General features: G+C 38.1%; 1 protein-coding gene across 4 annotated transcripts in view; it reads left to right on the top strand.

The window, feature by feature from the left end:
- The window catches only part of LRR (capping protein regulator and myosin 1 linker 1 leucine rich repeat protein), a 1,021,987-nt gene that overhangs the window by 124,038 nt on the left and 875,207 nt on the right, over positions 1-22,742 (top strand). For all 4 annotated transcript variants that reach the window (XM_090381859.1, XM_090381857.1, XM_090381858.1 and 1 more), the window contains exon 6: positions 5,149-5,317. In XM_090381859.1, coding sequence (XP_090237985.1) covers positions 5,149-5,317 — 169 coding nt within the window. The remainder of the gene's footprint in view (positions 1-5,148; positions 5,318-22,742) is intronic.

The following is a 22,742-nucleotide window of genomic DNA, read 5'->3' as shown; positions in this document are numbered from 1 at the left end:
CTCTCCTTTACCCCTGATGGTAATTAAATATTTAAGTAAATCCCACATCAGTACATTGTGATCACTGCCACCTAGTGGTTCCTTTATGTGCAAATTCTAAATACACGAATGATCACTGCTGATAACCACATCAAGAGTATTACCCTCTCTGGTTGCCTCTTGAACATGCTACTGCAGAAAACAATCATCCAATAAATTCACAAGTCTTACTAGTGTGTGAGTGACCAACCCACAAGTTCCAGCAATATCTGGGAAGTTAAAATCCTCCAATATAAGACTTTCTGATTTTCTAGCCCACTCTATTTCTTTTTACAATTGTTCATTGTACTTATTCGAGTCATTAGGCCTATAACACACTCCTACTCTTATTTTTGCTTTTTGACTGCTTATGTCACACCAAACTGACCCAACAGTGCACTGTTCATCTATATCAACTGGATGCACTTCTTTTGATTTTATATTTTCTTAATTAACAGCATAACACCTCCTCCCTTCCTATCCTGTCTATCCTTTCTGTACATATTGTACTCCACAAATTCCAGTTCTGCATTCCTTATATCTGTGTGACACTACGTCTCTGCTATCCCAACAATATCCACCTTTGATGTCTTGACCAATACTTCAAATTCATCAAATTTATTTACTATACTTGTAGCATTGGTATACATGCAAGTATACATGTACCTATCCTTATTATTAGTTACCTTAACACATCCCATATACCCACCTGTTTCACGATGACTGCCATCCGTCCCTGAAACTCCCAGCACCTCTCGCACCAGGTCACTACTTATTCTAATGTAAGTTGTGCAAGAATCACCTTCACGTCTGCCTGCGGCTACTTTTAAAGTTTTAGTCTGTGAATCCCTGTAAGCTAGCAGTTTTCCGACCCACCTAACACTGCCTCGATAGCATCAGCAAATATTCTTGCACCCTTTCTATTTCAGTGTATCTCATTACTGTAGAAGCAGTCTCTCCTGTTAACAACCACAGACCACGCTGATAAAATTCTACTCCTTGAGCCTTGCCCATTCACTCCACGGCTGAATTGATTGACAAGGCTCTCATCATGTATTTCCTCCTGTCTTGTGTGGGCAGAATTGCAGAGACTTTCAAATTTATCCCTTGGGTAGATGTGCGGAAGTTTACATGTAGCCAGCGGATTGATGGAAGAAACCTCCATCTGTTGTTGTGGAAGTAGACAGCTTAAATAAATTCAAGTCTGAACTAAACAAACTTTTGGAATGAATGAATGGGTGAAACAGGTAGGTTTTTTTTTGTTTGTTTGATGCTAAATAAGTTCACTTTGTTGCATTGCCTCTAGTAATATTAATGCTGACCTTGATAGAAAAGGGATACCATGGTTGCTGGAATGATGGGATTACTGGTCTTTTTAGAGGAAAAAGGAAATAGTCTTAAGGAAATACAATATATGTAGTACATCATGTTTGTTTAAAATTTTTTGATCTTAATAAAACTAATGTTAAGACAGCATATACACTGTTCAGAGAAAGTGCATCACCCCTTAAAATTGTAATTGTTGTCCTACTAACAAGTATATGGAAATATTTCTTACATCTTGCATCAGATAAGATTGTCACGCTTGGGTGCTGATGTAGTATTGCATCAGCTGTTACTTTCAGCTATATTAGCTCGCTCTGCAAGAGTTGCAGTCATTCCTTGCTTGTGTCGGGCTGGCGAGCTATGTGCAGTTGACGCCACGAAGGAAGAGTGCTATTGTTGCTTTTCATGAGGAAGGATGTTCTTCCTGTCATATTGCTTATAGAGTGTCTTGTAATCAGTCGACAGTGAGTAGATTTTTTTCCAAACTCAAGAATACTAGTTCTGCTGATAGGAAAAAAAGGAACCAGATGCAAGCAAGCTCTATGCCAAAACAGGACTGCGTTTTAAAGGGCTTAAAATGCTATAAAAACTGTAAAGGTTCTTCGTCTAAGCTAAAAAGAGAATGGGAAGAACATACATGAGTGGTAGCAAGTGCAGTAACAGTCAGAAGATGCGTCTTCAAAAATGGACTTGTAACCCATCGTTCTAAGAAGAAGCCCCTCCTCGCACAAAAAATGAAAAAAGCCCAATTAATTTGGTGTAAGGTTCGTGTTAAATAAACCACCAAGCACTGGAAGTCAGTTATTTTCTCGGATGTGAAGAAATTCAACCTGCATGGCTCTGATGGGAGACAAACGATTTGCTGTAGACGTGGTGAAGAATACCATCCAGAATGTATGGTGTCTACATTGAAATTCTCTACCAACCAAATGATATGGGGAGTGCATTTCATGTCGCGTAGTAGGTCTTCTGCAGTTTATAAAAGGTTCCATAAATGCCAATGGATACCTGGCTGTATTGGAAGGCAAATTGCTGCCAATCATTAGAGACAATTTCAACCCATCCCATGTATTCAAAAATGCATAGGACACATATAAATTAACACGTGACACAGAAGCCTATGATAGATACAAGTTGATCTGTAACCAGGTTACAAAGGAGGTTAGGCAGGCAAAGGCAGATTACGAGAAATCTTTGGCAAGGGATGCAAAGAAAAACAGCAAAGAGTTCTTTACTTATGTAAACTCTAGAAGGAAGGGGATGAATCAGATTGGTCCATTTGATATCGATGGTTCAACTGTTGATGATCCTGCTCAGGTAGCTATCAAACTAAATGAATATTTTGCATCGACATTCACACATGAGGAGTTACTCAGCGAGGGGAATACCAGAGGTGTATTCAACTGTAGCAGTAAGCTAGATAATCTAGTAATAACTGAGAGTAAAGTGGTGGAGAAATTGTTAAAGATAAACTCAAGAAAGGCACCTGGGGTGGATGGGATCTAACCAGTTATATTAAAGGAGGCAGCAAAGGAAGTAAGCAAACCCTTAGCCATAATTATGAGAGGTTCCTTGGACTCAGGGGAGATACCCATAGACTGGAGATGTGCAAATGTGACCCCAATTCACAAAGGCTGACACAAGTAATTATAGACCTGTGAGTTTAACTTCTGTTCCAGAAAAATTAATGGAGGCACTGGTTAAAGAAGCACTGCAGGATCATCTAGACAAGACTTCAGTTATAGCTCGGACACAGCATGGTTTTGTTAAGGGGAAGTCTTGCCTGACCAATTTGATTGGATACTATGATGCAGTCACAAAAGAACTGGATGCAGGGAATAACTTTGATATTATATACTTGGATCTTAGAAAGGCTTTTGATACTGTTGCACATGGAAGACTGCTGCACAAATTGGAGCAGTGTGGCATTGGAGGCAAATTGCTGCTATGGATAAAAGGGTGGTTGAGGGGGAGAAGACAGAGAGTGGTAATCAATGGACACTGCTCATCGTGGACTAATGTTATTAGTGGAGTCCCTCAGGGTTCAGTGTTGGGTCCATTGTTGTGTTCTGTATTTATAAATAATATTGATGATGGTATATCAATCTTAATGTCCAAGTTTGCAGATGATACAAAGGTAGGCAGGGTTGTTAAGGACACTACTGACACTATGCTGCTGCAACAGGATCTGGAAAGATTGAGCAGATGGGCTGAGAGGTGGCAAATGAAGTTTAACATTGACAAATGTAAAGTACTACATATGGGAATCAGCAACCCCAGAGCAACTCTGTGGTACTACACTGACAGTGGTAGAGAATGAAAAGGATGTGGGGGTAATTGTGCAGGCAGATATGAAGTTCTCTGAGCAGTGCAGATGGGCTGCAAGAGTAGCTCATAGTGTCTTATCAATGATATACAGGAATTTTTCTAGCAAGGATAAGGAGGTGATTATTCCCTTGTATAATGGAATGGTCAGGCCACACCTTGAGTACCGTATACAGGTCTGGAGCCCTCATTTCAAGAAGGATGTAGAGCTGCTGGAACGAGTACACAGAAGGGCTACAAGATTAGTGAATGGAACAAAGGGTTTCTGTTATGAAGAAAGGCTTAAGTTTTGCAAATTACAGTGTCTGGAGACTAGGCACTGGCGAGGTGATCTGATAGGTGTATAAAGCCTTGAATGGTTTGAGCATGCTCAATGCTGATGAGATTCTTCCTCTTGCTCAGAATAATCACCTGAGAGGGCATAAATTCAAATTGAGGAAAGACAGATGTAGGATAGATGTGCAAAAATTTGCCTTTAGCCAGCGGGTAGTTGGTTGGTCGAACAGTCTTCCATGCCTTGTTATGGAAGTTGATAGCAAATTTTTGAGGAAATTTGCCTTTAGCCAGCGGGTGGTTGGTTGGTGGAACAGAATTCCATCCCTTGTCGTGGAAGTTGATAGCCTAAATAAGTTTAAGGCTCAGCTGGACAGTTATTTCGAACGAACAGAGGGGTGAAGTGGAAGTGGTTATTTTTTATTTATTTATTTATTTATTTATTTTTTTTTTTTTGGCTGATGCTGCATAAGCTTGCTTTCTTGCATCAAATGCCTCTACTAATGCTAATGGTATTTCTTATAACTTTATTGCTCTTATGACATATACAGACATTTATTATTATATGAAAGTTTTATTTTATTATTATTATTTTTTAACTGATTGACGTCTTTAACAGCTGCTTTATCCTTGTGGGATACATTCTGACGTTATGATATAAAGATACTGTATTATTATTATTAGCCATAGGTGCAAGGAAGACTGAGGCTTATACTGTACCAGCTGAAAAAAAAAAAAAAAAAAAAACAGAATTACCCTAGAGAGAGAAGTAGAAGGGAATTACCAAAAGGAGAAGAATGATGATATCTGGCTTAGTTCTTTAGTAACTTTTTACAGAAGAAGCAACAGCATTATATTTCAGGGTTTATACCAATTTCTTGATCGTATTGTAACTAACAAGAATAAAATGTCGGTATATTTGATATGACCTACTTACCTTGCACCATGTTTTCATTTCCTGGGGAAGATTGATCTGTATTAGTTGTATGTGCTCAAGGATTGACATAGTCCCAGAAGGTTATGCTTTCTTCTATAAAAAAAATTCTATAATTTTTTTTATAAAATTTTGTATTGCTTTTATCACCAAATCCAAATTTGTTCTGTTAGTATCTTATTTAGAAGCATAATGAAGGGGGTGATAAGTCCATTCAGATGTGCATTATTTTCAGAGGATATATTGTTTTTCATTATTTTCTTCATTTTCAGCCATATCATCCGTAAATTGGAAGTAATTCCATTTTCACGACTTCAGTCGATGATTGAATACAATCAAGGGCTAGAAGCCAAAGACTATGGACCTTGCGGAGGATTTTCTACTCAATATGCTTGCATGTGTAATTATCATGGGCTACCATATAGAGAAGAAGTAGCATGGGTAAATAGTTTTTGATAGCATTATAATATATAGTTACATATATTAAAATATTTTGAAAATTTTGTTTTAGTAGCCATGGTTTCATCTGTGCTATTATTCATTTGAATCTCACGCTAATTTGTTTCTTATGTTGAATGTTTAAATTTTAGTGGCTGTTTTTAGACAAAGTAGTAAATAACCATCTCCAGACATCAAGTAATTCTTAACTTAGTGAACGATGCCATATCATGTTACTTGCTACCCGAACTTATTAGAGAACACTTCTTATGAAGGAATATTTTCATTCATAAAAGGGATATTGTGCTGCATCTGTAGTAAGAGATAAAGTTTACAAGTAAATGTTGATTATGGTATAAATGATGGTGATTTGTTAAGTTTTCTGCTGAGGTGACTACAGAATATATACCCAGGGTCTCTGTAGATTAGTGAGTTTGCTGGATCATCGGTGGTTATTTTAGCGCACACAGTTTACCCAACAGTTAACCACCTCCTCCTACCTTTAACACGTTGACTGCCAAGCCAGTTTAAGAAAAAAATTCCCCAGGTGCCAAAAAATATTTAGCAAATAATTTGATTAGTAATTCTAAAATAAATATTGTAATGTCAGTGTTGTCGTTTTTTCGCGATATTTTTTGCAAATATATATATAAAAAAAGAGAATTTTTTTAATGTCGCATATATATGGCCAACGTGGCCCAGTAGGTTACTTTATTTCTTGGGAAGCCGTATTAGCCACGTACGTGTGACCCTATTGCGGCATACATATGAAGGTCGTTTGTGATTAGTTTATTGTACGCGCGGTGAGCGCTGCAATAAAACTCATTGCGATAAAATAAACTCTCAAACATTGCAATAAGTTTGTCAGTATTGTTAAAGATTTTGTGAAAACAAGTTCATCAGCGTGCTGTATTATCCATCATACTGTGTTGTGTTTTTCTGCAAGTTTGTACAAGTGTGTTGTAAAAAAAAATCTAAAAAGGAATGACTAAAAGAAAATTAGTAAAATAAGAGGAACTGAGAGAAATTGCTGGAATTTACAATAAAGCAGAGTTGAACTTCTCACAGGACACACTGCTGTCGAGTTTTTTCAGAAGTTCAACTTTATCTGTTATGGACAATGTACGGTGTTTGTGCTTTACACCACGAGAGGCACTTCCTTTATTATTATAATTAGCTACATGGTACAAGGAAGCCCGAGGCTTATGCTGCACCAGCCAAAAAAAAATCCCCGAGTTACCCTGAGAGAGAGAGAGAAGTAGAAGGGAATCACCAAGAAAGAGAAGAATGATGATATCCAGCTCAGGACCCTGGCACACTCAGGGTCCTGAGCTGGATATCATCGTTCTTCTCTTATGCATTGGAACCACGACTGGGGCTAAATGTGAGCAGGTTATAATAATAATAAATGCAGAAAAACAAGTGGGAATGGCTTGCCAGTGTTTACGAGTTTGCACCAACAGCTGATGATGTAACCAAAACTGTAGCTGTAGGTCGGTGCGCCGACCCGGGGAAATTTGAAATTACGTTCGTGGAAATTATGTCCGAATTAGCGGTGGAACCAGATTACCGATGGCTGGATTAGTGATGACCGACCTGTAACAAATTCCAGGTTACCAACGACAAATATTTTCCTGTTCTGGTTGAGAGAGAGAGAGAGAGAGAGAGATGATAAAATTAGGAGGTTAATGGCTGCTGCATCCTTTTTTGATATTTATTTCATTAAAAATCTTAAAGGTTGGATCTCTCTTGTCTCAAAAGTAATTGTGGTAGTATTGGTCAAACAATACAATGCCAGAAACTTTTACTCTACTGGGGCTGGAGTGCCATCTTGCAATTCAGTGTATAATTCTTTCCCTTTAGTTTGGATACTCTGGTGCTGACATCATTTAATACCATAAAAATTTCCCCTTCATTCATTATATCCACTGTCATCTTATATAGTATGAATCAGAGCTGTAATACTCAATATGTTCTACGTTGATAATAATATTAGTAAATTAATAAGAGGAGTTTACCTCAATATAGTACATGGAACACTTCCGTATGATACCCTCCAGAAATTAAAACGGAAAAAACGAAAAAATCGACAACTTACCGGTACATTAAAGTAAAATATAAATAATTAAAGTAAAATATAAATAATTAAATAATCAATTTAACACAATTCAAAATCAATTCAAAACAATTAAAATTCAAATTAACGCAATTAAAAGAATCTAACGAAAATATTCAAAACGATTTTCCTTCCTGAAGCTGACAATGCTTTTCGACCGACTGTCGTGATCACAGGAATGAAAATTACCGAATCAGGCTAAACCTGCAACTTAAATAGTGATTATATGTCTTCGCGCATGCGCGTAAAGGTCCACGCATCGGAGATCAAATATGGCCGCCGAACATTAACAGAATTCTCGTGTAATTTAATTTCAACGGTTTCTGCAATTAATAGTCGCGTATAATCACGCTGAACGTTAAGTATTTTGGCCTCGTTAAATAAAAAGGTATGTTTTTCGTTAATGGCATGAAAGGCTAATTCTGACGCTGCTGAACGAGAAGCACGAACTGAGGCTTCGTGTTGATTTACACGAATATTAAGAGAAAACCGCGTCGAACCCTGGTAAGACGAGTCGCAATCACCGCAAGAAATGTTGTATACTAGATCATTAATTTGTGTTGCGAACGCGGAAAGAACCGAGCGATTGTTCAGTATAGTGTGTAACTTCCGTATAGGCCTAGCTATAATTTTAAATTCGGTATCTTTAAAGAATCTGTTAAGCTGTTTGTGCCACTGTTCAACGTATGGGACAGAAATAAAGTATTTTTTGATATTACTATTGTTGATTGGTGTAGTATTTTTTATCCTATCCTTAGCTTGTACCCTAATTCGATTTATTGTGTTAATGGGATAACCCCTGTTCAAGAATCTGCTAGTTAATATTTGTATTTCTGAGTCCAAAGCAGAATCCGTCGTTGAATATTTATAGGCATTTAGAAATTGATTAAAGATAATCGATCTTTTGTAGGTGAACGGGTGGTAGCTATTATAATGTAGAAGCATACCGGTGTTTGTGGGTTTTCGATAGATGCTAAATTGTATTTTGTTCGAGTCCCGGGTAAGCGTGAAATTTAGAAAGTTTAATGACTTAGTATCCGTATCTTCCCTTTCCAATGTAAATTTGAGTCTAGAATGAATATTATTAAACGAATGTAAAATGTCTTGGATAGTACTACTATCGGTAATAACTAGAACATCGTCTAAATACCTCCCATAGTATGTGATACGGGGACGAAAAGGTGTCAAATGTATCTGCTCAATCGTTGAGAGATAGATCTCTGACATTAAGCCACTCAGGCTCAAACCCATTGGTAATCCAAAAATTTGTTTGTACACCTTGTCTCGAAAGGTGATGTAGTTAGCCTCAACTAATAGTTTAATTAAGTGAAAAATTTCCTTAATAGGCAGCTTCGTATAATTAATCGGTGTCGAGTTTTTATTTAACATATCCCAAATAATATCTAATGTGTATTCAACGTTTACATTCGTATATAATGAGGTAACATCTAATGAGAATAAATTGTCATTGTCGCCGAGTCTACAGTCTTTAAGATTATTAAATAATGTATCGTAATTCTTAATCCCAAATTGTATAACCTGTCTAAAAGGTTTTATAATATTATATACATGTGTGGCTAAGGCTGAAAATGCCGAGTTCCTGTAGGAAACAATAGGTCGAATCGGAAATCCAGGCTTGTGTAATTTTACCTGACCAAAAAGTGCAGGAATATTGTATGTTCTGGACTTCAATTCCTTCAACTGAATCATAGTAATGTAGTCGTTTTTACAATATGTGGTTAACGTTTTATTGTATTGATTTACCAAATTGGTAAACAGTGTCGGGTCCACTTCACGATAAGTGGAGGTATCAGACACAACTGAATCTAACGTATTAATATAATCATGTTTATCTAGTATTACCACTGTATCTCCTTTATCTGCCCTCTGTATAATAATGTCCATATTTTCTCGAAGTTCTCGTAAAGCTGAACTGTCATGTGTATTCAATTTAGGAAGTCGCGTTTCTTTTATGTTATTCACTACTTGGTTAACTTGTTGAATAAATACATCTTTTTGTGGAACACTACGAAGTCCAAATTCAATATCAATTACGCATTGTTTTTTTGGCAGCTTTCGAGGTGGTAAATTATAATTTAATCCTTTGGATAAAAGTGAAATCTGGTCCTGCGATAGTGTACACGAGGAAAGATTTGTAACCTGTTGATATGTCGGCTCGTTGGATACTGGGTGAGGGGGTGTTCGTGAACTAGCCGACATATTCTGTGGTAGTGCGTTATGTGTCTGTGGGGGGGGGATGTCACCCAACTCGTGTGAACTTGGTTGCAAGCTCGCGACAATGTGTTAGAATTCGCATGAACGTTCATGAACGTTCATGCGAACGTTCATGAATCGAAAGCTGCCAAAAAAACAATGCGTAATTGATATTGAATTTGGACTTCGTAGTGTTCCACAAAAAGATGTATTTATTCAACAAGTTAACCAAGTAGTGAATAACATAAAAGAAACGCGACTTCCTAAATTGAATACACATGACAGTTCAGCTTTACGAGAACTTCGAGAAAATATGGACATTATTATACAGAGGGCAGATAAAGGAGATACAGTGGTAATACTAGATAAACATGATTATATTAATACGTTAGATTCAGTTGTGTCTGATACCTCCACTTATCGTGAAGTGGACCCGACACTGTTTACCAATTTGGTAAATCAATACAATAAAACGTTAACCACATATTGTAAAAACGACTACATTACTATGATTCAGTTGAAGGAATTGAAGTCCAGAACATACAATATTCCTGCACTTTTTGGTCAGGTAAAATTACACAAGCCCGGATTTCCGATTCGACCTATTGTTTCCTACAGGAACTCGGCATTTTCAGCCTTAGCCACACATGTATATAATATTATAAAACCTTTTAGACAGGTTATACAATTTGGGATTAAGAATTACGATACATTATTTAATAATCTTAAAGACTGTAGACTCGGCGACAATGACAATTTATTCTCATTAGATGTTACCTCATTATATACGAATGTAAACGTTGAATACACATTAGATATTATTTGGGATATGTTAAATAAAAACTCGACACCGATTAATTATACGAAGCTGCCTATTAAGGAAATTTTTCACTTAATTAAACTATTAGTTGAGGCTAACTACATCACCTTTCGAGACAAGGTGTACAAACAAATTTTTGGATTACCAATGGGTTTGAGCCTGAGTGGCTTAATGTCAGAGATCTATCTCTCAACGATTGAGCAGATACATTTGACACCTTTTCGTCCCCGTATCACATACTATGGGAGGTATTTAGACGATGTTCTAGTTATTACCGATAGTAGTACTATCCAAGACATTTTACATTCGTTTAATAATATTCATTCTAGACTCAAATTTACATTGGAAAGGGAAGATACGGATACTAAGTCATTAAACTTTCTAAATTTCACGCTTACCCGGGACTCGAACAAAATACAATTTAGCATCTATCGAAAACCCACAAACACCGGTATGCTTCTACATTATAATAGCTACCACCCGTTCACCTACAAAAGATCGATTATCTTTAATCAATTTCTAAATGCCTATAAATATTCAACGACGGATTCTGCTTTGGACTCAGAAATACAAATATTAACTAGCAGATTCTTGAACAGGGGTTATCCCATTAACACAATAAATCAAATTAGGGTACAAGCTAAGGATAGGATAAAAAATACTACACCAATCAACAATAGTAATATCAAAAAATACTTTATTTCTGTCCCATACGTTGAACAGTGGCACAAACAGCTTAACAGATTCTTTAAAGATACCGAATTTAAAATTATAGCTAGGCCTATACGGAAGTTACACACTATACTGAACAATCGCTCGGTTCTTTCCGCGTTCGCAACACAAATTAATGATCTAGTATACAACATTTCTTGCGGTGATTGCGACTCGTCTTACCAGGGTTCGACGCGGTTTTCTCTTAATATTCGTGTAAATCAACACGAAGCCTCAGTTCGTGCTTCTCGTTCAGCAGCGTCAGAATTAGCCTTTCATGCCATTAACGAAAAACATTTGATTTTGAATCTGATTGAGGTATATAAGGCCTTGAATGGATTGAGCACGCTGAATTCTGATGGGATCCTTCCACTTGTTCAGATTACGAACCTAAGGGGACATAAATTCAAATTAAGAAAAGACAGATGTAGAATAGATGTGCGGAAATTTGCCTTTAGCCAGTGGGTGGTTAATTAGCATTAGCATTAGCAGAGGCATATGATGCAAGAAAGCAAGCTTATTCAGCATCAGCCAAAAAAAACAAAAAAAAAAAAAAAAAAAAAACCCACTCCCATTTCACCCCTCCGTTCGTTCGAAATACCTGTCCAGTTGAGCTTTAAATTTGTTTAGGCTATCAACTTCAACAACCAGTGATGGAAGTCGGTTCCACCAACCAACCACCCGCTGGCCAAAGGCAAATTTCCGCACATCTATCCGACATCCGTCCTTCCTCAATTTGAATTTATGCCCTCTGAGGTGATTATTCTGAGAAAGATGAAGAATCCCATTGGCATTGAGCATGCTCAAACCATTCAAAGCCTTATACACCTCTATCAGATCACCTCGCCGGTGCCTAGTCTCCAGACTCTGTAATTTGCAAAACTTAAGCCTTTCTTCGTAAGAGCAACCCTTTGTTCCATTTACTAATCTTGTTGCCTTTCTCTGTACCCGTTCCAGCAGCTCTACATCCTTCTTGAAATGAGGCCTCCAGACCTGTATACAGTACTCAAGATGTGGCCTTACCATTGCCTTATACAAGGGAATAATCACCTCCTTATCCCTGCTAGAAAAATTCCTGTATATCATTGACAAGACACCATGAGCTACTCTTGCAGCTCGTCTGCACTGCTCAGAAAACTTCATATCTGCCTGCACAATTACCCCCAGGTCCTTTTCATTCTCCACCACTGTCAGTGTAGTACCGCAGAGTTGATACGTTGCTCTGGGGTTACTGTTTCCCATATGCAGCACTTTACATTTGTCGATGTTAAACCTCATTTGCCACCTCTCAGCCCATCTGTTCAACCTGTCCAGATCCTGTTGCAGCAGCATAGTGTCAGTATTGTCCTTAACGACCCTGCCAACCTTTGTATCATCTGCAAACTTGGACATTAAACTTGATATCCCATCATCAATATCATTCATAAACACCGAAAACAACAACGGACCCAACACTGAACCTTGAGGAACTCCACTAATAACAATAGTCCACGTTGAGCAGTGTCCATTGATTACCACTCTCTGTCTTCTGCCACTCAACCATCCCCTTATCCATAGCAGCAATTTGCCTCCAATGCCACACTGCTCCAATTTGTGCAGCAGTCTTCCATGTGCAACAGTATCAAAAGCCTTTCTAAGATCCAAATATATAATATCAAAGTTATTCCCTGCATCCAGTTCTTTTGTGACTACATCATAGTATCCAATCAAATTGGTCAGGCAAGACCTGCCCTTAACAAAACCATGCTGCGTCTGAGCTATAACTGAATTCTTGTCTAGATGATCCTGCAGTGCTTCTTTAACCAGTGCCTCCATTAATTTACCTGGAACAGAAGTTAAACTAACAGGTCTATAATTACTTGTGTCAGCCTTTGAACCTCCTTTGTGAATTGGGGTCACATTTGCACATCTCCAGTCCATAGGTACCTCCCCTGAGTCCAAGGAAGCTCTCATAATTATGGCTAAGGGTTTGCTTACTTCCTTTGCTGCCTCCTTTAATATAACTGGATAGATCCCATCCACCCCAGGTGCCTTTTTTATGTTTATCCCCAACAATCTCTCCTCCACTTTCCTCTCAGTTATTACAAAATCATCCAGCTCACTGCCAATGTTTACTTTACCTACATCATTCTCCTTCCTGAATAACTCCTCATGCGTGAATGTAGATGCAAAATACTCGTTTAGATTGCTAGCCACCTGAGCAGGATCCTCAACTGTTGAACCATCAATATCCAGTGGACCAATCTGATTCATCCCTTTCCTTTTCGAGTTCAAGTATGTAAAGAACTCTTTTCTGTTTTTCTTTGCATCCTTTGCCAAGGATTTTTCATAGTCTGCCTTTGCCTGCCTAATCTCCTTTGTGACTTGGTTACAGACCAACTTATATCTATCATAGGCTTCCATGTCACCCATTAATTTGTATGTATCCCATGCATTTTTCTTCTCTGCCACATGTCTCATTAGTTCATCTGACAACCATTTAGGCCTAAACCTTGAACAATATTTCTTAGTTGGTATGTAAAGCCTGGTAGCCTCCAAGATTAGTTCCTTGAATGCTTCCCATTTTGAGTTTGCTGTTGGTAACATCATCAGTTGGTCCCACTGTATAGAATTTAAATACTGTCTCAGACCATCATAGTCGCCTTTACGAAAACAAAAACCCTTCCCTTTACCTCTGATGGTAGTTACCTCCTTGAGTAAATCCCACTTCAACACACTGTGATCACTGCCACCTAGTGGTTCATTTATCTGCAGGTTCTTAATGCATGAGGAATCACTACTGATAATCAGATCAAGAGTATTGCTCCCTCTCGTTGCCTCACGAACATGCTGATGTAGAAAACAATCATCCAATAAATCCACAAAAGCCTTGCTAGTGTGCGAGTGACCAACCCACAAATTCCAGTCAATATCTGGGAAATTAAAGTCCCCCATTATAAGACTCTCTGATTTACTGGCCCACTCTATTTCCCTGTACAATATCTTATTATACTCATCAGAGTCATTAGGCCTATAGCACACTCCTACTCTCAATTTTGATTTCCCTATGCTTATGTCACACCAAACTGACTCGACGCTGCCCTGTCCATCGATGTCGACTGGCTTCACTTCCAAGTGCGCCTCCGTAGCCAGGTGGGAAGGAGCAGTAGTGCGTAGCACATCATGCTTCTTGATTAGACCGGGGTTCGAGCCCGTCACCACCAAATACAGAGGATGCGGAAAGGTCAGGGAATGACCACCGCATATTCCCAGGGCAATATGGCCTTTGTTGCTAATGCTCCTGAAAACCAAATAACATAACAAACAGGCTTCACTTCCTTGGACTTTGTGTTTCTTAATTAATAGCATAACCCCTCCTCCCCTCCTGTCGTGTCTATCCTTTCTATACACATTGTATTCCCCAAATTCCAGTTCCGCATTACTTATATCTGTGTGACACCACGTCTCTGATATCCCAACAATATCTGCCTTTGATGTTTTGAGCAATACCTCAAATTCATCAAATTTATTTACCAAACTCCTAGCATTGGTGTACACGCAGGTATACATGCACCTGTTTCTATTCTTAGCTACCCTAACACAACCCATGTGTTTACTTGTACCGCAATGACTACCAGCAGTCTCTGAAATATCCTGCATCCTGTTTTTCAGACTTCTGCTCATTTCAATAGAAGCAGTGCAAGAATCACTTCCACCTCTGCCACTGGCTACTGTTAATCTATTAGTCCTTGTATCCCCCCCAACTAGCAGTTTTCCGACCCACCTAACACTGCCTCGACAGCATCAGCAAAAATTCTTGCACCCTTTCTATTTAAGTGTATCCCATCCCTGTAGAAGCAATCTCTCCTGTTAACAAGTACAGTCCAGGCTGAAAAAAATTCTACCCCTTGAGCCTTGCACAATCCCTCCAGGGCCGAATTGATCGACAAGGCTCTCATCATATACTCCCTCCTATCGTGTCTGGGCAGAATTGCAGACACTTTTAAGTTCAACCCTAATTCACGGCTTTTTTTCAACAGTGACCTGTACTTGCTAAGTAATTCCGCCGGTCTCCTACTCTTAATATCATTAGTGCCAACGTGTACAACTATATCACCTTTTGTGCCCTTAAAAGATGATATCCGTTCTACAACGTCATCAACCTTTGCCCCTGGCAGACATACCCTGGTCCTATTCCACCTATCCTTTTTACAAAGGATGTTCCCCTGGAACAAACTTCCATCTGTCGTTGTGGAAGTTGATAGCTTGAATAAATTTAAGGAGGAACTGGACAAGCATTTGGAGGGAATGGTGTGTTTTTTTTTTTTTTTTTTTTTGGCTGATGCTGCCTAAGTTCATACATTTGCTTTCTTGCATCACATGCCACTACTACTACTACTACTTCCTGTGCTATCAGCATGTTGTGCATGCTGAATTGATTGTATCTTGCTGGTTGGTCCACAGGAGATGCTTTTATGTATTTAATGTAGACAGAGAGAGCAAGCAAGCAGGAAAGGAAGTAGAAATGCAGATTTTGATGTATAAATTTGAATTATTGTAGAAATTGGTTATTGCTCACAAAAGAATTATTTGTTGAAACATTTGTTGCTCACCAAAGAATTAAATCAAGGATATGTTAAGTTTTCAGCTCGTCGGTGTTCTTCATGTAGCAGAATCATCAAGAGTTTGCTGATTCTGCTTCGACATGGGGGGGGGGGGTTACACATAGCAAAATTATCTTAAAATCATTTGAAAAAAACTATTATTTGTTCAGATAAATTCTGTTGCACTTTTCAAACATAATATCATCTGGCCTCTATCTGTCCAGAAAGTTTGTACAACTGGTACATTTTAAAAATTATATACATTAAAACCTCATTTTAACAAACTGTATGCCACTAAATTTGATTGTCTGTTAAACTCAGAAGAAAAATATAACCACCCATGTTGTTGACATGTTTCAAAAAATTGCTGTGCTCCGAAATAAAAAAAAATTAATTGTATAGTATTGCATATTATTGGAGATCTGTGTGCACCAAAAGAGCTCGAAGTTCTGATGTCATATATTTGTAGTGCAAACTCTGACTAAAGCTTATTCAGATTCTGAAGAACTTTTGAGTACAGTTACTGAAGGTTCAAATGACTTTCTGCTGATGCTTGACACACTTGGTAGGCTGATGGAAGGTGGTGGTAGGAAAAATACTGGCACTTTGTTTTATTTTAAAAATATGTTTAACAAAAAGACAAAAGAAGCCAGTGTCAAGGGTCAGGTGCCACTACACAATACCAAATTGAGCATAATCGTTTAAAAATGTGGAAACTTAATGGAGGGTGGGAAACTGAATTATTTTTCCCACATCTTTTAAGGCTTGACCCTTTTTTCAGTCAAATCCTGTCTTAACCATATTTATGATATTGAGACGTTCATAATTTTCACATACATAAACCAGAACCTTTTATGCATAGGTCTTTGAGGTTGTCACAGACATTCTCTCAGATATGTCACACAAGCTGTACTTGCTACCTGCAAGTCTAAAACGCTGATGGAACTGATATTCGGGTGACATTCAAGTCAAGTGGACCCAATTTCAGCAAAGTCCGGACAGTGACAGCCAAATCCTCTACTTGCACTTCACGAATGGTGGGACTGTTAGTAATCCTGGGTATAACGTCCATGCACAAGCACTGCGGGTGACCACCCAGGTGTGAACCAACGTAAGCAGGGGCCGAGGTGTGGCACCCACACCACATGGAGGAATGCCACCCTTCTGTGTTACCAGGAAATACTAGGTGGTAGATGACTCTCATCAATCGGTGCAATACCATCACTTTGCTTATTGGAGGCTTGAATTGGTGGAACCCATGTTTAGTCTCCAGAGCTAAGTTCCGGTCAACCCTTTCCCACCTCTTCCATCATGCAGTATGACTGATGACTTTCGAGATTATGATGAACATCATGGCGAGATCCAATCTTCCTTACATTTTGAGGGTACAACTCTAAAACGGTGTTTGCAGGCCGGCCGCTAGTTCGTACACCGAACCTATTGGTAACTCTTTAGGAGGCTTCCTAATCAGCTAGTGTATAATCTTGCTACTTCTACCCTACCAGATAGCAACTGGAGGGAGTCCGAGTAGTGTATGTGGGGGGCATTGTCGAGGCCACGTTATGTCAAGGATCTGGGTATATTCTTACCATGTGTATGCCATATCCAAAAATTTCATTACTTCATACAGCATGTCCACCCACTTTTTCTTACTATTGAATACACCATGAATTGTCAAACTAATAGAGATAAGCTTATCTGTGAAAAGATCTGAGCCTCCAAAACACTTCCTAGTTCATTTCTCAAATATACGTGGTCTCAATTCTAATCTCAACGATGTCCATTTCCACTTGCACTATTCCAAATCCCATGTACTTTTTCTGACAGAATCTCAGTTATCGGTTGATTCAACTACTGCTCATCTCAGATGCCCAAATTATTCGCTGTATGATTCCTTTCGCCTCAAAGGTGGTACTTGTGGATATGTCCATTCTGATATTCCCTGTCAGAGACTTGACAATTTGGAATCTCCTCTCTTTGATCTTCTCTGGCTTAAAATCTCTCTCTACCTCATTGTGTAAAATTCATCTGTTGTCTCTACCCTTCTCCCAGGCGCCTCCATAGCCAGGTGGGAAGGAGCAGCAGTGCGTAGCACACGCTCCTTGATTAAACCGGGGTTCGAGCCCGTCACCACCAAATACGGAGGATGCGGAAAGGTCAGGGAATGACCACCGCATGACCCGGAGCAATATGGTCTTAGTTGCTAATGCTCCTTAAAAAACCAAACAAACCAAACCCTTCTCCCAACTCCACTAATCACTTGGAGCTCTTTGACTTCCTCTCTTTGCAACTTGACCTTGTCCAGTCCAACTTTCCTAACAGTGAGGTAATTTTCCTTGGTGATTTTAATGTCTACAACTCCAACTGGCTTCCATTTTCTAGTCACACCGACTCAGCTGGACTAGATGCTGCGGCTTTTGCAATTACTAATGACCTTACATAGATTGTTCATTTACCTACAAGAATACCGGACAATCCTAACCATACAGACAACACACTTTATCTTTTTCTCAAAAATGACCCTTCTGAGTACACGGTTGAAGTGAGTGGTCCTTTAGGCACCTCAGATCACAACTTGGTGATTGTCTCTTCTCCAATGGAGCTTTTATTTCATGGCTATTCCCAACCTCATGTCGTTTGGCATTACATGAATGCAAAATGGGATAACCTGCGAGATTTCTTTTCTTCTTTTCCTTGGTTGGATTACTGTTTCAAAACTTCTGATGTTAACATTGGCTTAGATCGTGTCAGTGAAATTATTCTTGTAGGAATGGAATCCTTTATTCCACATTCCACTCTAAAATTTCGACCTTTATCTAAACCTTGGTTTTCCAATAAACATGCTAAGGCTGTTCAAGAGGAGAACGTTGCATATCATAATTGGCTTGTTTACAATTATTCTGTTTCATTTTCTGCCTACACCAAAGCTCACTAAAATTGTAAAGCAGTTATTAATCAGTCCAAACCAGATTTTGAACAGGCTAACAGTAGAAAACTTGCTTCTTGCCCTAATGGCAGCTGAGCATTCTGGTTTCTTGCCAAAGCTATTGGCCGCAACTTTTGTCCATCTCTGCTCCCACCTCTATCAAAACCAGATGGTTTTGTTGTCACTTCGGCCTAGGATAAAGCTGACCTGCTGGCATCCCATTTTTCTTCCACCTCACGTATTAATGATCTTGGTAAAACACTTCCCACCATTCCTAGCACACTCCATTTAATGCCTCCTGTGGTCCTCCGTCAAAAGGATGTCAGAAGGATCTTGACGAATCTTGATACTAAGAAAGCTCCAGGTTCTGATGGTATTTCTCAACTTGTTCTCAAAACCTGTGCTCCTGAACTTACTCCTGTTCTTTGCCACCTTTTTTCACTTCTTATTCCAAAGGTGTTTTTCCTTCTGCTTGGATATTTGCTCATATCCAGCCAGTTCCTAAAAAGGACGACAAGTCCCTCCTATCCAATTATCATCCCATTGCAATTACTTCTACTCTTTCTAAAGTAATGGAGAAATCAATTAACCGCCAACTCTTAACCTACCTAGAAACCTTCCGTCTGATCAACGTTCGCCAGTATGGATTCCGTCAGTGTCGACCACTGGTGATATTCTTGCTTATGTTACCCATTTATGGACAAATTCAATGGAAAAGTTCGGAGAAACACAAGCAGTTGCTCTTGACATCTCAAAGGCTTTTGATCGTGTTTGGCATAAAGGTCTTCTTAACAGTCTTCCATCTTATGGTTTGCCAACTGTGTTTTGTAATTGGTTATCCAGTTTTCTCTCTGGTCGCTCACTGAGAGTGATGGTAGATGGTTCTCTGTCTTCTAACTTCTCCACTAATGCTGGTGTCCCTCAAGGTTCAGTTCCTTCCCCCCACTCTTTTCCTCTTGTATATTAATGACCTTCTGCCATTGACTAGAAATCCTATCCATAGTTTTCCTGATGATAGCACATTGTATTCCACTTTACATTTTGAGAAACCTTGCCCTGCTCAATCAGCTTCAATCTCTCGAATATCTGCTACCAAATCCTTAAATGCTGATCTCCAGGTAAATCTCTAGTGGGGCAAAGAAAACTTAGTTGATTTCAATCCTTCTAAAACTCAGTCTTGTCCGATTTCTAGGCAAGTTGATATATCTCTTTTGGGGATTACCCCGACTTCTAATCTCTCTTGACACAAGTGCATTACAATTGCTTCCTCTGCATCTAAAAAACTTGGTTTTCTCTTTTGCTCTCAGCGTTACTTTTCTTCCAAACAGCTGTTCACTCTGTACAAATCACAAATCCACCCTGCCATGGAATATTTTTCCCACATCTGGGGCAGTGTTCCCAAAACCTCTCTCTCAGGCTTCTAGATTCCATACAGAAAACGGGCAGTTAGGTTAATTAATGACTCATCTCTAACAGAGTCTCTCCACTTGCTGTCTCATAGACGTACTGTTTCTGCTGCCTGCATTTTCTACATGTACTTCCATGAGCACTGTTCATCTGAATTGGCTTCTATAATTCTCGCTCTCTCTTTCAAAACAGTCTGCCAACATCCATTTACCGTCCAACTTTAAACTCACAGAACCAAATTTTCATCTTCCTCGTTTATTCATTCAACTGCCTTTTTCTGGAACAACCTTCCTTTATAAGTATTTTCTGAAAATTACAGTCTACAGAAGTTCAAGTCTAATGGCAACAAATATCTTCTCTTTCATCTTCTCAACCTCCAACCGAAGCACGGTACCAAGTACTATAGGTTCTAATACCTCTCGTGTATGGTGTTGTTTTCATAAAAAAAAAAGGTGGACTTTGAATAATTTGTTTAGTTGCAATTTTCATAAAATCTGTGATATTTATTGTAACTGGATTTTACTCTAATAAACTTGGGCTGTACATGATGGTTGCAAGTTTATTAAATTGGTAATTGAGAAATGTTTCAATTCAAAACATTTTCTTTGTGATAATTTTCAGATTTTCTTTGCTTACCTAATACAATTTGTTGTAACAGAACAGTTTTCAGAGCCTTAATTACATAATTTCCTTATTGTATTTATATAGATTTTTCGAAAGTTATACTTTTTAATAGTTTCGTCCTTTCTGCATCTAATATCGCGGAATGTTTATAATTGTAACTGTTTCAGATTTTCAGTTGTACAAGTGAAAAGGTTTGTAAATAGGACCAGATAAGAGTGATTTTGAATTTAAATTTGAATATTTTCTGTTGTTTGGTTCTGACTGTACAATTAATGTTGAAGTGCTTTATAAACTTTATATAATACATAATCCAGTGGATTCCGGTTATTTGGGCCACTGCTTAATCGGGGCTGCCATTTATTTGGGGCAAATCTTAAAAAAACAGAAACCAATGAAGAAAATAGCCAGGGTTTACTTTGCTTAATTGGGACAGCATACCATTTAATCGGGGCAGACCGCAGCACTGCAGATTACCCTACGATTGTCTCCGACGGTACCACGTAGTTTGGTTGAAATTCTCGAGGTCACAACCATAAAACAATAAAAACAATTAGCAGTCACCTGTTTATTTGGCTTTTCTGTTAGTGAAATCTATCATAAACGGACAGTAAACTCGATCTTACTGAATTTGCGATAATACCGACAGCTGGAACTTTGTGGGTTATTATGGTGAAATGTGTTTACATTTCCATGAAATCTTCAATAATATAAAAAAATTAATTTTCAGATCTTCTCTTCATTCCTATTTTTAAAGCTTTGTAACTCGTTACTCCGTTCTCACTTGCACGTATTGTGTTACTTGCAATTTGTGTGTGCCGTGTTCTTTGTTATTGATTGCTTACCTTTTTACTGTTTTAAATTTTAACCCCCACCCACAAATGTCAGTGAACAGAAATGTCAACTAGTTAGTATGTACATATTACAGTACGTATTAATTATTCCGATTATCACGTATATTCTTCCGATTTTCACCTATCATTTATTTTTTTTATTGGTAAGGTAATAAAGGGTAAAATTGTGTTTAATATATCTTTGCTTTTATAGCCTGTAGATAATATTCCTCCTATTTTTGCTAATTAGAATCACTCTTTAATAGAATTAAAATTCAATTCACAAATGTGATCACAATGACCGGTGCTTACTGCACATCGTATAGTGAACGGTACTTTACTATGGAGAGTTTGTCGTAACGTGATTTGATTGTACAGTGAGCCAGTTGTAAAAAAGGGGGGGGTACATTGTATTTTTAACTATTTACGTGAAACTTCGGATAATTGGGACAGCTGCTTAATCGGGCCAAAATGCACTAGTCCTGATGTATCCCAAATAACCGGAATGGACTGTTTATTGCTATAGGATTAGTAGGGAATAGCGTAATATTATTAGTATGGTGTTACAGTGGTAGTAGTGTAAAGCGAAGGCATGCTGTTTTAGTTTAATTTTAAGTATGTGTGCATATATGCTAAGCACCTATTGTCTTCACCATATCTGTCTGTCCAATGTAACAGAGAGACTCCCATTGGATGGATTTTCATGAAATTTGGTATTTGGGCTTGCTAAAAATATTTATTGAGCCAACAAAATTTCATTGAAATCAGATAAATTCAAATCTGGCAATTATTATATCTATTTTCCATACAATTTGTATGGAAAAAAGAAATTCATATATTAAATATAGTTTAATCTGTGTATTGTTAGTATCTTTTTTATTAGTATTGTTAGCTTAGACAGCCAATGTCTGTGTCTGCTTTGCATGTATTGTTATGCAAAAGTCATAAACATGATATCGCTAAGGGTTTCATTTATACAGGGAGAAAAGAGACTTAAAAAAAAAGAGTAATATGGGTGGAGAGTAATAAATATTATACACTTTATAAGTGTTCTATAAAGTTATAACCTTAGTAATTAATCAATAAAGAGATAACTGTATTTACTTTTCATTTCTGTTAATCCCTGAAAAAAAAAAAAAAAAAAAAAAAGAATAAAAATTATTTAATTTATTAATAAAAATTGAACATGCCTGAAAT

This window comes from Mastigoproctus giganteus, chromosome 9 (genome assembly GCF_048544385.1).
Source record: "Mastigoproctus giganteus isolate SK-2022 chromosome 9, ASM4854438v1, whole genome shotgun sequence".
Classification (NCBI taxonomy): Eukaryota; Metazoa; Arthropoda; class Arachnida; order Uropygi; family Thelyphonidae; genus Mastigoproctus; species Mastigoproctus giganteus.
The sequence above is the reverse complement of the archived record's forward strand: the minus strand, read 5'-3'. Positions and strand labels throughout refer to the sequence as shown.